This window comes from Callithrix jacchus, chromosome 5, assembly GCF_049354715.1.
Source record: "Callithrix jacchus isolate 240 chromosome 5, calJac240_pri, whole genome shotgun sequence".
NCBI classification, from domain to species: Eukaryota; Metazoa; Chordata; class Mammalia; order Primates; family Cebidae; genus Callithrix; species Callithrix jacchus.
This window is the reverse complement of record NC_133506.1, coordinates 78,395,572-78,410,299: the sequence shown is the minus strand read 5'-3', so window position 1 is coordinate 78,410,299 and position 14,728 is coordinate 78,395,572. Positions and strand designations below refer to the sequence as shown.

General features: G+C 43.5%; 1 protein-coding gene across 27 annotated transcripts in view; it reads right to left on the bottom strand.

The window, feature by feature from the left end:
• DNAH9 (dynein axonemal heavy chain 9) overlaps positions 1-14,728 on the bottom strand; it is a 422,325-nt gene that overhangs the window by 71,901 nt on the left and 335,696 nt on the right. For 25 of the 27 annotated variants that reach the window (XR_013535589.1, XR_013535590.1, XM_078373042.1 and 22 more), the window contains 5 exons: positions 13,624-13,746; positions 12,449-12,653; positions 10,060-10,224; positions 6,690-6,830; positions 1,273-1,443 (listed from right to left, as the gene is read on the bottom strand). Coding sequence is in view for 25 of the 27 variants with exons in the window: in XM_078373042.1 (XP_078229168.1) it covers positions 1,273-1,443; positions 6,690-6,830; positions 10,060-10,224; positions 12,449-12,653; positions 13,624-13,746 (805 nt within the window). In the remaining 2 variants the exon portion in view is untranslated. The remainder of the gene's footprint in view (positions 1-1,272; positions 1,444-6,689; positions 6,831-10,059; positions 10,225-12,448; positions 12,654-13,623; positions 13,747-14,728) is intronic. The other 2 variants (XM_078373046.1, XM_078373057.1) reach the window with 2 other exon arrangements.

The following is a 14,728-nucleotide window of genomic DNA, read 5'->3' as shown; positions in this document are numbered from 1 at the left end:
AGAGAGCTGTGTACAGGGAGAGAAAAGCATTTGGCTTGGTTTGAGCTCATGATTCACACTGAGAGGTGGGGCCCATGTGTTGTTTTTTTTTTTTCTGCAAAGGCCAAGCTGTCTTCTGGGCTGGAGTGGGGAATACAGAGGATAAGAGAAATGAGGCACAGCAACACTCACCCATGAACTCAGGCAGGCCCTGATAGGAGCAAACAGTCAGCACAGAAGTGCGATGAAATATCTGACTTTCGGAACTCGAAAGGGCCTTCAAGATAGTCTGTGCTCCCAATTTACATACTGGAAAAAATTCCAATTCTAAATGACTAGAGGAATATGTAAAAGGAAGGAAATTAGGCTGGATGCAGTGGCTCATGTCTGTAATCCCAGCACTTTGGTAGGCCGAGGCAGGCAGATCACCTGAGGTCAGGAGTTTGAGACCAGCCTGGCCAACATGGTTAAAACCTGTCTCTACTTAAAATGCAAAATAAATAAATAAATAAATAAATAAGCTAAGTGTGGTGGTGCATATCTGTAATCCTAGCTACTTGGAAGGCTGAGGCAGGAGAATTGCTTGAACTGGGGAGGTGAAGGTTGCAGTGAGCCCGGATCATTACACCACTGCATTCCAGCCTGGACAACAGAGTGAGACTCCAACTCAAAAAAAAAAAAAAAAGGAAGTAAATTGTCATGGTTTTTTGATGTTGAGAATAACTAGAAGACAAAGGTTTCTTCTTAAAGATGCAGCAACATCAGGAAATCCTGCTTCCCAAGCCCTTGCGAACAAAAGTTATCAAAAACTCTCTAAGGCCAAGGCTGCTACAGCTGTGGAAAGACCTGGGCAATTTCTCATCCCAAGGGATGACTGCATCAGTAAACTTGCAATCTAAAGGTAAATAAATAATGATGGATACTCTACCAAATTTCTCACTGTATTTCAAAAAGCATCTACTTATTGGTATGGTTTCATCTAGTTTCATCTTCATTGCCAGTTTTGATTGATTGGTAGTGGCTTCTGGAGGGCTGTGCTGAGGAAGATCTTAGATTATCCAGGATCAGGAAGAAAAAGTACAATGATTGATTATGTATGTCTTCCATAAGTGGGAAATGGTGGGGGCAGATGCATACACCATATTGGACCTTCTTGTTTGATGCCTCTGTCCAAAGACAGATAGTCTAAACATGCTGTGGGAAGTGATGTTGAAAGACGAAAGTCTCTTAACACCTGTTGTCTGGGCACTAAAAATAACCTGTTTTCTGGAAACTTCTTCAATCCACTTTTACCTGAAAGGTGAGCTGGGCAAGGTAGGTCAGCTTATCACACTCAAAGAGCCCACGGGCCGTGTACTGGTACACAGAGAAGGTTATGCTGTCTATTAGGTTGGCCACCCGCTCCCTGAGGCTCTCATTGGGAGCAGCCCTCTCCACAGCTTTCTGGAAAACGATACTGAAGGCCTGGGGACAGAAGGAAGGAAACTGGTAAGGTACACAGTCCTCTTACTATATACTAGTGGTCTTACCTGTGAAGAATGTGATAGTGTTCCAGCTCATAAAAATCTTTTCCTGAGGCTGGGTGCGGTGGCTCATGCCTGTCATCATAGCACTTTGGGAGCCCGAGGTGGGCAGATCACCTGAGGTCAGGAGTTTGAGACAAGCCTGGCTAACGTGGTGAAATGCCATTTCTACTAAAAGTACAAAAATTAGCGGGCATGGTGGTGCATGCCTGTAATTCCAGCTACTTGGGAGGCTGAGGCAGGAGAATCGCTTGAACCTGGGAGGTGGAGGTTGCAGGGAGCCGAGATGGCGCCACTGCAATCCAGGCTGGGTGACAGAGCAACTCTGTCTCAAAAAGAAAAAAAAAATGTTTTTCTAAAATATCCTGCCAAGAAAGACAATGGTAACAAGAAAACACGGTATTATCTGTTCTTAGTTTGGTCATGTGAATTATTACTTTGCTATAAGGCATATATATCCCTGCAGTCATATGATGAGTCCTAGCAAGCAGCCTCTTTCTCACAACCCTTCCTGCAATGCAGGGAGCATAGCCTGCTTTGGTTACATCTTCTGAACTACCTATTATGTGTATAATAAAATACGAAAATCATGTGAATCAGTTTTCCATTGTTATAAACTTAGATATTAACTATTTAAAAAAGTAAGCATTTGGAATGCTACATTTGAAATGTGGTATGAATAGAACAAACAAAGAAAATAAAAGCCAAGGCCAGGTGCTGTGGTTCATTCCTGTAATTTCAGCACTTTGGGAGGTAGAGCTGGGAGGATCACTTGAGACCAGGAGTTCAACACCAGCCTGGGCAAGACAGTGAGACCGTGTCTCTACAAAAAATTAAATTTTCTGGGCATGGGGGCGCACACCTGTAGTACTAGCTACTTGGGAAGCTGAAGTGGGAGTTTGAGGCTGCAATAAGCTATGATGGTGCCACTGCACTCCAGCCTGGGTGACAGAGTGAGACCCTGTCTCAAAATAACCTAAGAAACAAAACAACAACAACATCAATGACAAAAAAAAAAAACAGAACAAAAGAAAATACAAGCCAAGATATATTTGAAACTTTTCAATTTTGGATTATGCAGATTCCCAGTCTTTTCTCTATTTTCCTTTTGTGGCTTCAATAAGAAAAAAAATCTTAAGTCTTTCTAACATGAAGTATTTGGAACTTAATGGAAACCATGTATAATTTGAGGCTCAATATCTCTTCATTTGCAAAGTAGGAAAATGTGAATTTCTCTCTCCATTCCATGGTTCCGGGGTGTTTCTTGTTAACAAAACCTTTGCAGCCCTCCTTATTTAGTTTTAATGAGCTTTGCAAAATCTTCTGCCCATGTTCAACCCAATCCTTTGTGATGGTTACCTTCACTTGACAGATTTTAGACAGAAATAATAGCTCATTAGAGGCTGATAATGTCCCCCCAGCACCACAGAGAGCAATTTGGGAAGATTCCAGAACAGTTCCATAGAGATGGAGTGGAGAGCCTTCTCCTGGCAGTTCCTATGGCTTTTCCCTAAAGCTCTATCTTTATCAAAATAACAGTGATCAGTAAAGAATCTCTAGTTATTTAAGTTTAAACAAAGTTATTCATAATTCCAGAAAATGTCTTTAAAAAATGTAAAAACCTAGCATTTTCTTTATATTAAACTAATTGTGGCACTCTTTCTTTTCTGTCCTAAAACAAGAAATAAAAACCAAAAAGCTTCTTCCTTTTTGATACAAGGTCTCACTCTGTCACCCAGGCTGGAGTGCAGTGACACAATCTCAGCTCACTGCAACCTCCGCCTCCTAAGTTCAAGCAATTCTTGTGCCTCAGCCACCTGAGTAGCTGGGATTACAGGTGCGCACTACCACGCCTGATTCATTTTTTGGTATTTTTAGTAGAGACAGGGTTTCTCCATGTTGGCCAGGCCAGTCTCGAACTCCTGACCTCAAACAATCCACCTGCCTCAGCCTCCCAAAGTGCTGGGATTACAGGCATGAGCGACCACACCTGGCCAAGCTTCTTCCTCTTACTTCTGGTGTCAGAACATCTCTGGTGCTGGGCCTGATCCCCACTTCCACAGCTTCCTCCAGAAGGTCTCTTCTCCGGCCCATGGGGTCTTATCATCACCTCCAACTACCCTCGTAGATACTCATCAGCTTTTGTAATATTTTTGTAGGGCCTTTATCCATTGTCTTGTATCTTTGGTATTTTTAATCTTTTTACCAGGTTATGAGCACACAGGGTGCATCCTGGGCCTTACTCACTGTCTTATATTTCCCAAAGTCTAGCCCGTCTCTTCACATATAGTGAGCACTAAAAATGATTTGTAATTTTTCTTCAAGATTTAGCCAACGGCTAGGCAAAGGTTAATAAGACACATTCACAGAGTGCCTCAGAGTGAAAGCCACCTCACTGGGGTCTCCTGCAGATTGATGGGAGGCCCAGCTTTCTGTATTGTGGGCATTCTGCAGAGGTTCGGCTGGGTGTTAGAAGGTTACTAGAAGCAGCATCAGATAGTCCTGCCAATGCCTAAAAGAACTTAGGCAAAGTGGGAGCAGTGCTCTAGACCAAGGGTATCAAACTCAATGCCTTCAGGGGCCAGGTGTTTAATACCAAGTAAGGAGGCATAAGGACTGTGGCAACACAGGTGCACAGGCCAATCTAGGGGGCAGAATCCCTTGGTTCCAGCAAAACTGCACCCCATGGGACGTGAGCTTAGTGTTGTCAATCTTCCAAACCTTCATGAGAAGCCATAATTTGCAACTCACATAACTTCTCCTTATTTTTAAATGTTGGCAACCAATTAAAGTACTTGTAAAGTCCTCCAAGGACCAAAGAAAACGGGACAGTAGGCTCTTGGGCTTCTGATTTGAGACCAATGCTGTGTTATTTTCGCCTCTGCCTATCCAATGTTGTTTCTTCTAACCTCTTTGAGAAGTGTTATTCCCCCAGCCAAGCCTCTCTGCAGAACGCCCACAATAGAGAAAGCTGGGCCTCCCTTCAATCTGCAGGAGACCCCAGTGAGGTGCCTTTCACTCTGAGGCACACTGTGAATGTGTCTGATTAACCTTTGCCTAGCCTTTGGCTACATCTTGAAGAAAAATTACTGCCACTTAAATTCCATCTTAACCATGTTATAAACTTCCAAGTTTAAAACCTGGCTCCTGAGTTTTTGCATGTGTAAACACACACACACACACACACACACACACACACACACACACACACACACACTTTAACATATTTCTGCTAAAACACTGTTAGAAGCTGGGATGAATGGTTCCTGCCATGTTGGCCTATCTGGGGTTTCCATATGCTGAGAATGTCTCTTCTTTCTCTGCCAGGAAGGGGAACTGTAAAAGCCAATCTCAGACAAAACCCAAGACCATGAAAATTATAATGGCTCATTTTTCTTCAAATCAGACAAGGCTTCTAAAATGCATTGTGGTTTTGATATTTTTTAACACCCTTACTTCAGCTACTTATCATAAAGCAGTTAAATCTGCTTTTAATGATCAAGCTGGTCACTGAACAGCTGTTTTTGCAATTCTTAATATCAGTAAGGTGACCCAGTATCCATCTCATCTACTTTAAAAATGGAGCTTTGGAACTTCCTATCAGGACGCTGTTGCTGCCAAACATTGTTTGTTTGTTTGTTTGTTTGAGATGGAGTTTTGCTTTTGTTGCCCAGGCTGGAATGCAGAGGCACAATCTTAGCTCACAGCAACCTCCACCTCCCAGGTTCAAGCGATTCTCCTGTCTCAACCTCCTGAGCAGCTGGGATTACAGGCATATGCCACCAAGCCCAGCTAATTTTGTTTTTTTAGTGGAGATGGGGTTTCTCCAAGTTGGTCAAGCTGGTCTGAAACTGTTGACCTTAGGTGATCCGCCTGCCTTGGCCTCCCAAAATGTGGGATAACAGGCTTGAGCGACCGTGCCTGGCCAAACATCTTGATTTTGAACACATATTATCATGGGCCTCATTTCATTTCTTGTTTTCTGAAAAAGGCACTATGGTAGGCTTCTGATGGGTACCTACAGTCAATTTCAACTACTCTTGGAACTAGGGAGGTGATCCTGTGGTTATTAGGCTTATCATGCCAGCTTTTATGCTGTTTTAAAAGATTTTATGATTCCTTCCTCTGTTGCCTTGAACTAAATATGAGGCCAAGTATCGGATTTCTTTTAAAAACATAAAATACTATAAACACAGTTCATCCAGCCTGCAGAGACTCTAAGTTAAAAGAAAAAGATTGGGAAATGGTAAAATGCCATCTTCAATCAAATGAGCCCCAGGAATTGGAGGACCCCTGATTTCTCATCTGCTTATCACCATCCCCACCATCTTGGTCTCCACATGGTGGTTGAGCTGAAAACACTGGATCTGAAGTGTGCTCTCTCTCTCTCTCTCTCCGTGTGTGTGTGTGTGTGTGTGAAATCTCCATGTGTCTATATACATACATATGTTCTCCCTTTCTCTCCTCTCTCTCTCTGTATATGTGTATGCATGTCATCTTTGTTGGTTCAAACCAAAGAAGTTTAGAAATGCTCCACCACTTCCTAATGCCTCTTCAATTGTGGTCTTTTGATGAATGCCCTAGGGGAGAAAGATGTACTTTCAGAGATGCACTAAAAATTTATAAGTGTTTCTTTTTTCGTGAGAAAGATAAGTTTAGTCAGCACTTACAATTTGCTAACATCTTTGGTTTTAGGAATATTTCAACAATCATAAAGCAGGAGTTTTGGGGATATTAGGGCCATAAGAAAAGTAATTTAAAGTTGGTGTATTATTATTGCCTGCTTTGGATTTTAATCGCCACAAGTGACATACTTGATTGTCTATTATATTTTAAGCTCTTGGGGGACAGGGACCACTTTTCATATTTCTTTGGTATCATCATCTTCCACACATCCAGTAAGCATAGTACCCACCATATCACGTGTGCCTACTGAAAGAATGAGCCAAGGCTTGCTGTGGTGTCCCCTTCTGTTCCAGTTAAAGCACCCGTGAATCATGTAAGACCCAATTAAAGAGAAGAGGATGGTAAGAGAGGTCTCAAGGTAACACAGCTGCTCTCTTGGCTTTGATCTTTCAGACCTGCTGCAGCTAATGATATTACATGGATACATTTTCACAGAGAGCTGCACTGGCAATATGACACTGCTTTATTATGATCAGGCAAGAAACTCCAGGTATAAGTCACCTTGAGCGAAAACCGGTACATTGGATGGATCTTGCTGAGGTCACTCATGATGAAGTAGAGCAGTGAAGCCCTTGCAGCTGCTGGCCGGTAGTGCTCTCGGGCCTCATTGATTTTCACTTCAGTCACCTTGGCCTCCTGGACCTGTTGGAAAAATAAAGAGCAGCCCACTGTTCCAACCAACCAGGGCTTCCTGTGAATCAACTTGGCCTCTCTGTGTGAGTAGACATGTGTCTGCTTAGGGGATGGAGTGAACAGGGATGGGGGTGATGGGTAGAAAGTTGAAAAGCTACTATGGTATTCCTTCCTAGAGCTGGGATGAAAAACGAGATGGTAAACTTCTAGTCCTTTCTGAGGGTGAGCTGTCAGCTCTTCCAGCTGGGAAGTGTGAGCTGTGCAAGCTGCCATGTTCCATCTCTAATGAGAAAGATTTCATGGAAATGCAAAAAAATATGTATGACTAAAAAATGAGCCAAGCAGTGGAAATCCAGGGAAAGAAACATAGTATAGTCTTTTTTCTTAATGTTTATAAAATAGTTCATATGTAAATTCACAAAGATCTCTTTCAGATGGAATATTCTATTTTCAGAAAATTTCTTATCACAGGTAAAAATAAGAAAAGAGACCTTGGCATCAGGAAGAGGGATTTCTTTCTTTCTTTTTTTTTTTTGAGATGGAGTCTTCCTCTGTCACCCGGGTTGGAGTGCCATGGCGCGATCTTGGCTCACAGCAACCTCTGCCTCCGGGGTTCAAGTGATTCCCCTGCCTCAGTCTCCTGAGTAGTTGGGATAAGAGGTGCATGCCACCATGTCCATCTAATTTTTTGTATTTTAGTAGAGATGGGGTTTCACCATGTTGGCCAGGATGGTCTTTATCTCCTGACCACGTGATTCGCCTGCCTTGGCCTCCCAGAGTGCTGGGATTACAAGTGTGAGCCACCGTGCCTGGCCCTAGGAATAGGGATTTCTGTTAGACTGTGCCTCTAAATGCAAACCTCAATATGCTCTGCCCTTATGCTCCAAAATAGAGGAAAGTTACTGATAATTTGTGGGAGCACCACAGTAAAAGGCAATGATCTTTACTGAAGATGTTCTCATAATAAACAATTACAAACGGCAGGAGTATCACCGAAGGGAACAATTAGAAGACCCCTTTCCAAAACAGAATCCAAACCCAAAACACCCCAGAAGGATTCGCAACTCATGAACTGAGAATGACTGAACAACCTAAAACTCACCATTAACAAAGTATGTTTTGTTTAAATAGTTATTTAAATTTATAAAGCATACAGTTTAAATGATAGACTGGAGTTGAAAAGGAAATTAGCAAACTAAAAGAGAAATCTCAGGAAATTGTTACAAAAGCAAATCAGAAAGAAATAGAGATGGAAAATGTGTAAAAGAGGTTCATGATCTTTGATGCCCATCAGGACAAAGCCCAATTTCCCCAGCATGGTTTACATAGCCCTATACGATGGAAACTCAGGGTACCTTTCCTGCCTCAACACCAGTGACCACTTCCAGCTCCTACCCCCTCTACGTTCCAGTTACACTCAAGGGAAGCCCCTCCTCCCTCTCACCCAACATGGGTTGAGTGTTCCTCCTTTGTGTGTTTACCCCTCCCTGTGCTTTCTCGACCTCAGCCACCAGCCCTATTTTGTAACAGCCTGTTTACTTGTCTTTCTTCCTCAGAGGGCCAGGTCCTAGAAGCCTAGGATTATAGCAAATTCCTTGCTGTATCTCCAACTTTCATCATGGACCTTGGAATACAGTAGCCTTCAAGTACGTATTCACAGGGTGAATAAATGAGAAAGATAAAGGAGACAAAAAGCAAAGGAACAACATACACCCTTGGCACACAGCAGGTACTCAATACATCTTCAATGATTTTAAAGAAAAGGATTAAAAAAATAAGAGATGAAGGGGCAGGGAGAAGAGATCAGTGTGGTGGATCCCATCCTCTGACCTACTTCCTCTAAGTAAGTTGGGTCTGTCTCCTCATCTCTCTTATCCAGGACAGTGGCAGGTCAACCATAATTACTTTACAAACTCTTATGTCCCCAACCAGCGATATGGAGGCCACAGATAACTGGTAGGGAAATCTGGTGGTCACATCGCAGCTGTTGACCCAGGGTTAGGCTGGCTCTTCCTCCTTTTAGTCTCATCACTCCCACCTGAGTTGTCCATCATCCCAGGGTGGGTATGACCTGGTTTATCTGTCTTACCCATCATGGATTTTTTTTATTTTGAGACGGAGTTTCACTCTTGTTACCCAGGCTGGAGTGCAATGGCGCGATCTCGGCTCACCACAACCTCCGCCTCCTGGGTTCAGGCAATTCTCCTGCCTCAGCCTCCTGAGTAGCTGGGATTACAGACACACGCCACCATGCCCAGCTAATTTTTTGTATTTTTAGTAGAGACGGGGTTTCACCATGTTGACCAGGATGGTCTCGATCTCTTGACCTCGTGATCCATCCACCTCGGCCTCCCAAAGTGCTGGGATTACAGGCGTGAGCCACCGTGCCCAGCCGGATTTTTATATTTCCTACCTTGTCTCTACCAAGAATGAAGTCTTTCATATTTTCAGAAATCCCAATAATCTGGCAATAAGCATCTTCCCTCAAAGTTATATTGCTTCTGGACTCTGTTACAGATATGCCCTGACCTGCTCAGAGCCAATATGTCTAATGCTCTTCTGATCCAAGCACAGGACTGAGACTGCAGAAGGCCTTGTTGGAGGTTTGGTGGTCTGCTGGGATAGAGCAGGGCAGGGCTTTCCCATCACATCCTGTCTTCTAGTCCCCACAGTGGGGAGGAGGGGCCTTCCGAACATTGTAAAATAAAGGAAGCTAAACTCAGTACAGCCCTGTATCTTTGCTTCCCAGGATGAGAGCTGAGTTTCCTAGGAAGTCATTGATGTTTTCTCATTAAATTCAGACTTCTGAGATTGTGCAGTCAGGTGGGTTTTTGTCAGGATTCAATCATGCCCAAACCAGTTGGCTTTTCCAGCAATGCGATTCCTTAGCTTCAGGGCAATTCCACACACTATCTGAGATATCCATTTTGAGCTACCATTCCCTGTGCAGAATACCAGGCCCTGCAAAGGCTTAAGTGTTCATCAAATGTGGATGGAGTTGAGACATCAAAAGTATTTTCCAGAAGGTGGGAACTACATAGTACAGGATGTATGAGGTCACTTCAGGAATCCTGCCTAGGTAGACTTTCTAGAATAACTTTGCTAAGGCAGAAAAGCTGTGTGTTACTTTGGCTTCTTTCTTTTAAAAGTCAGACTCATTGTCTAAGAGAAGAGAAAATTATAGAGGACTCTAGCCTAGGTAGGCTCTGCCTTCCCAGACTAGCCAGAGGAGTTTTACCTTTTTCTCAACTTTGGCAGCAGTCTGCTTGGTGATCTCTAGGTTTTCCACCAGTGCTGTTTCTTCCAGGAAGTTTCCAGAGGCAGAGGAGAGGCAAGAGAGAAGACTGTCTTCCAATGTTTTCAAGGTAATTTTGAATCCATTCTGCTGCTTTGTGAGATCGGACTGCAAATATCAAGCCACAGAGAGTCAGGTGCAGATGCTCAGAGCATCCTACTATTGGGATGGGTCTGAATAGGGACAGAGTCCCTTCCCGTAGAGATAGTAAATTGGAGGCAGAATGGCAAAGAGCTTCAGACCATGAGCAGGGGACAAGCAGAGTCAACGTCGGTGCCCAACTGCACAATATTCTAGGCACATGACTTTGAGCCAGTTTACACTCTTTACTTTTCTGTAATCCCAGTCCCTCCTTGTAGGATTTCTGTGCTATGCTTAATGCACAATGCACAACACACTGCACTGTCAGTGTTCACTAAATGGATCTTATTCTTTTTTTTATTTTTTGAGATGGAGTCTTGTTCTACCCCCACTGGAGTGTAGTCGCACGATCTTGGCTCACCACAACCTCCTCCTTCGGGGTTCAAGCAACTCTCCGGCCTCAACAGCCTGAGTAGCTGGGACTATAGGCATGTACCACCATACCCAGCTAATTTTTGTATATTTTGTATATTTAGCTAATTTAGTATATTTAGATGGGGTTTCACTGTGTTGGCCAGGCTGGTCTTGAACTCCTGACCTCATGATCCACCTGCCTCGGCCTCCCAAAATGTTGGGATTACAGGCGTGAGCCACCGCACCGGGCCAACAGAGCTTATTTCTGTGACTAGAGGGTAGGGTCCAGTTTTAGTTCTCTGGAGAGTTCTGTCACCAATTTACTTTCCCTGATGAACAACTCTCCTGTGGTTTACTTAAAAAAAAAAATCAGCAGAATCTGTCTTACACAGTTCAGACTGTGTAAAGCATGGCAGACTGTGTAAAACCTTCATCAAGGCTGGAGTGGGGTGCTGGTATCCAAGCAGATCTCATCTCATCTTCCCTTTTTGCTCCGTATTCTAAAGCACGGGCTTCAGGCAGCTGTAGTGTCTGCCCTTGTACAGCCTTTGGATCCATGGGAAGAACAACCTACCTGTTGAAGGTTCCAGCCACAGCCACCCTGACCTTTCTACTGTTTCTTAAAACTACATATCTTGATCCTGCCTTAAGACCAGGATTTGCTGTTGTCTGTGCTGGGAATGCTCTATGTCCAGAGGCTTTCCAATTATTTAGGAATTACTTCAGATGCCAACTCCTCATAGAATCTAATTCTGACCACCACTGTTGAAATTTGCTCTCTGGCTTTCCAGTATTACCCTGTTTGATTTTCTTAAAAGTTCTTCTATCTGAATGACATTGTTTATCTGTTTACATGGCTATTTTCTGTGTTCCTCCACTAGAGTGCAGATTCCATGAAGGCTGGGACATGGTTTTCTTTGTTTAATGCTAAATCCTTCATACCTTGAATCCTGCCTGTTATAGAGTTGGTGCTCCATAGGTATCTGTTCAATGACTGAATGATTGCAGGAAGCAGAATCCCAGGGAGCCCGGAATTCAATCTCTCATGCACTGGAATTCCGCCCCCGCGAACCCCCATGTTATATAATCTAATCACATTTAAAGAGAGGACAAAAAGCATATCTGCTACGAACTGAATTGTGCTGTCCTAAAAGTTTTATGTTGAAACCTTAACTCCCCGCATGACTATATTGGAGATGTGGCCTTTAAGAAGGTAATTAATGTTAAATGATGTCATCAGAGTGGTACCCAGCCATAGCAAAGATACCAGGGAGGTTTCTCTATTTCTTTATGCACAAAGAAGAGGTCACGTGAGGTCACCATGAGAAGGCTGCTGCCTCCAAGGCAGGAAAAGAGGCCTCATCAGAAACTACCATGATTTCAGACTTCCAACCTTCAGAACTATAGGAGAACAAATATCTGTTATTTAAGCCACCCTGTCTATGGTATTTTGTAATGGCAACCTAAGCTGACTAAGACATGACTCTAATATGGTTGGACCTAGTTCTGTTACCCTTGTAGAATTTCATTCCACTTAGTTTCAGCACGTGGACATGTGTGATCAGCAGCACTCATGTTCACGTCCCACGCCAGGCTCTGCTGTTGGTCATAGGAGTGTCCAGTCTCCAAGCTGTTTTTGCTTCTGTCCTTCAGCTCACCCATCCTTCTTTTCCCAGTATGTTGTTCCCAGGTTGCTACATGGGGTTGGCACTCTTCCAGGGTCTAGCAGAACCCACCCTATTCAGTCCAGGAAAAACAGCCCCCCTCTGCAACCTCTCCCAGAGTGAGGTGCACTGCAGGATCTAGCGGCAGAGCATTTTCTCCCTCCTGTCCTCACCTTCAGCTGCTCCAGGTCTGGCCTCTCCATGCTGACCACGGCGGCCAGCAACTGGTCCTCCAGGCCATCCCTGGTCACGGTGAAGTTGATCAGGGTGGCCTGAGCCTGCAGCTCGGGTTGATAGTGAGGATTAGCCAGCTTGGTGTGGAGGATGAGCCGGAACTTGGGATTGTATTCACACTCTTTGTCTCCAATTTTAATGAATCTGGAACATAAAGGCTCACGTGAAGGTGAGGTGCCTTCCCACAAAATTTGGTTAGGGTCAGAACTGGAGACCTTTTTTCAAACAATGTTGCCATATTCCAGTGGATACCTCCTAAGTATGTCTCACATGAGTCCTAGGGTTCTTTTCTGCACTAATGTGGAGAACAGGTGTGGAGGGGGATAGATGTTTTCCCACGGCCACCATGGCCATTCCTGTTGTATCCATGTAGATTAGCACATTATGAGAAATCTCCAGCAGATGGCAGTGGAGTGTTGGTAGGAAGGGGAGCCACCTTGCGCTTTCCACAAAGGTGTTTTCTAGGCTAGCAATAGGGCTTACTTTTTCTCAAGGCTGACAGGGGAATGACATGGGGGGAGGGATGATGAAGCAAGTAAATGAGCACAGCTTAAGGACAGTAAAGGCAACTATGGCCCCAGCAGTGGGTGAGGCTCCTGAGTCCAGCACCCCTTCATGATAATTACTCTGCCCCTCACACGAACTGATGGTCCACCTCCTTCCTCTTTCCCTCTCCACACTACCCCTGCTTGGCCTTACATGCCCTCATCATGAGCCAGCACTCAAAGTAGCAAGGCTCATCAAATTGACAAGGAACCGAGTTGTCACAATTTAGATAACTGGCTTGTATAAGATGCTCATACTTAAAAGTCAGTCTGCTTTCTGAATGATTTCCTTTTCAAGATTCTCCAAAATTGTGCACTGTGGCCATTTAGAAGGAAGTCAATGGGATGTTGGCTGATGGAAGCAAAGTTATTCCAGGAAATTTTCTCTAGGAGGCAAAGGCCATTAAATAGACTTCTGCTGGAAGGAAGAAAGGTGGATGTGCTGCAGAGACCTATTTGACATGAACTGAAGAGACAAAATTCTAGGAAGAGCAGACCTCTCTCCATGATTCTAACTAGGGCCATGAACCAGCTCCTCACAAAGGGTCAGCAACACAACTGAGTCTTACCGTCCCTTTTTAATGACTTCTCTCCCAAGCAGGGGTCCTAGAACAGGATCAACAGACTCCTCTAGGTTTTCAATCAGCACCGCATCTCCAGCTTCCAGGGCATGCTCTATGGTTTGAAGGTAGCTGGGGAAGCAAGGATGAGTCAGCAGAATGAGCCTGTGGCAAGCTATGGAGTTGGAGATCACCTAATGAGACAAGGCTGACCTCTAAGACATGGTGGTATATGTGGAGGCATAGCTATTTGGAATGTTTTCAGTGGCCACATTTTTTCCCCATGTAAAGCGATATTTATGTGATTCTATATACTTTTAGAAATAGGGAGAAATTACAAAATACAAAAAAAGACAATGAAAACTATAATCTGTCTTTTTTTTTTTCTTTGATTTAAGCAAGTCTCGCTCTGTTGCCAAGGCTAGAGTGCAGTGGCATGATCTCAGCTCACTGCACCCTGTGCCTTCTGGGTTTAAGCGATTCTTCTGCCTCAGCCTCCTGAGTAGCTGGGATTATGGGTGCGCACCACCATGCCCAGCTAATTTTTCTATTTTTAGTAGAGACTGGGTTTCACTATGTTGGCCAGGCTGGTGTTGAACTCCAGACCCCATGATCTGCATGACTTGGCCTCCCAAAGTTGCTGGGATGACAGGCATAAGCCACCATGCCAGGCCATCTGTCTTTAATATATTGGTGTCTACTGTGTATGTTTGAATATATTGTATTGTCAAGTTTAGCTTTGATAGTATGAGATTCATATGGCGGTTTTTTTTTCTAACCTGGTTTTGGTACATAAAATATATTGTAAACATTTCACCAAGTCATTAAATATTCTTCCATGTAATTTTAAATGACTGGGTATTAGGCCATATTGATACACCTTAACTTATCAATCAATTAACAAAGATCTAGGTTACTTTTACCTTTTCAATATTATGTAGAGTTTATAAATATGTAAGTAGGTTGATTTTCTTGAAGTCTATTTGTAAGACTGATATAATACAATTTGAACAAACAATAACAATAAAACTTTATGGAACTCACCAAAGATCTTAAAGTTTATCTAAAAGAACACAATGAGGCTGGCAAGGAGAAAACCAGTAATGAAGAAGAG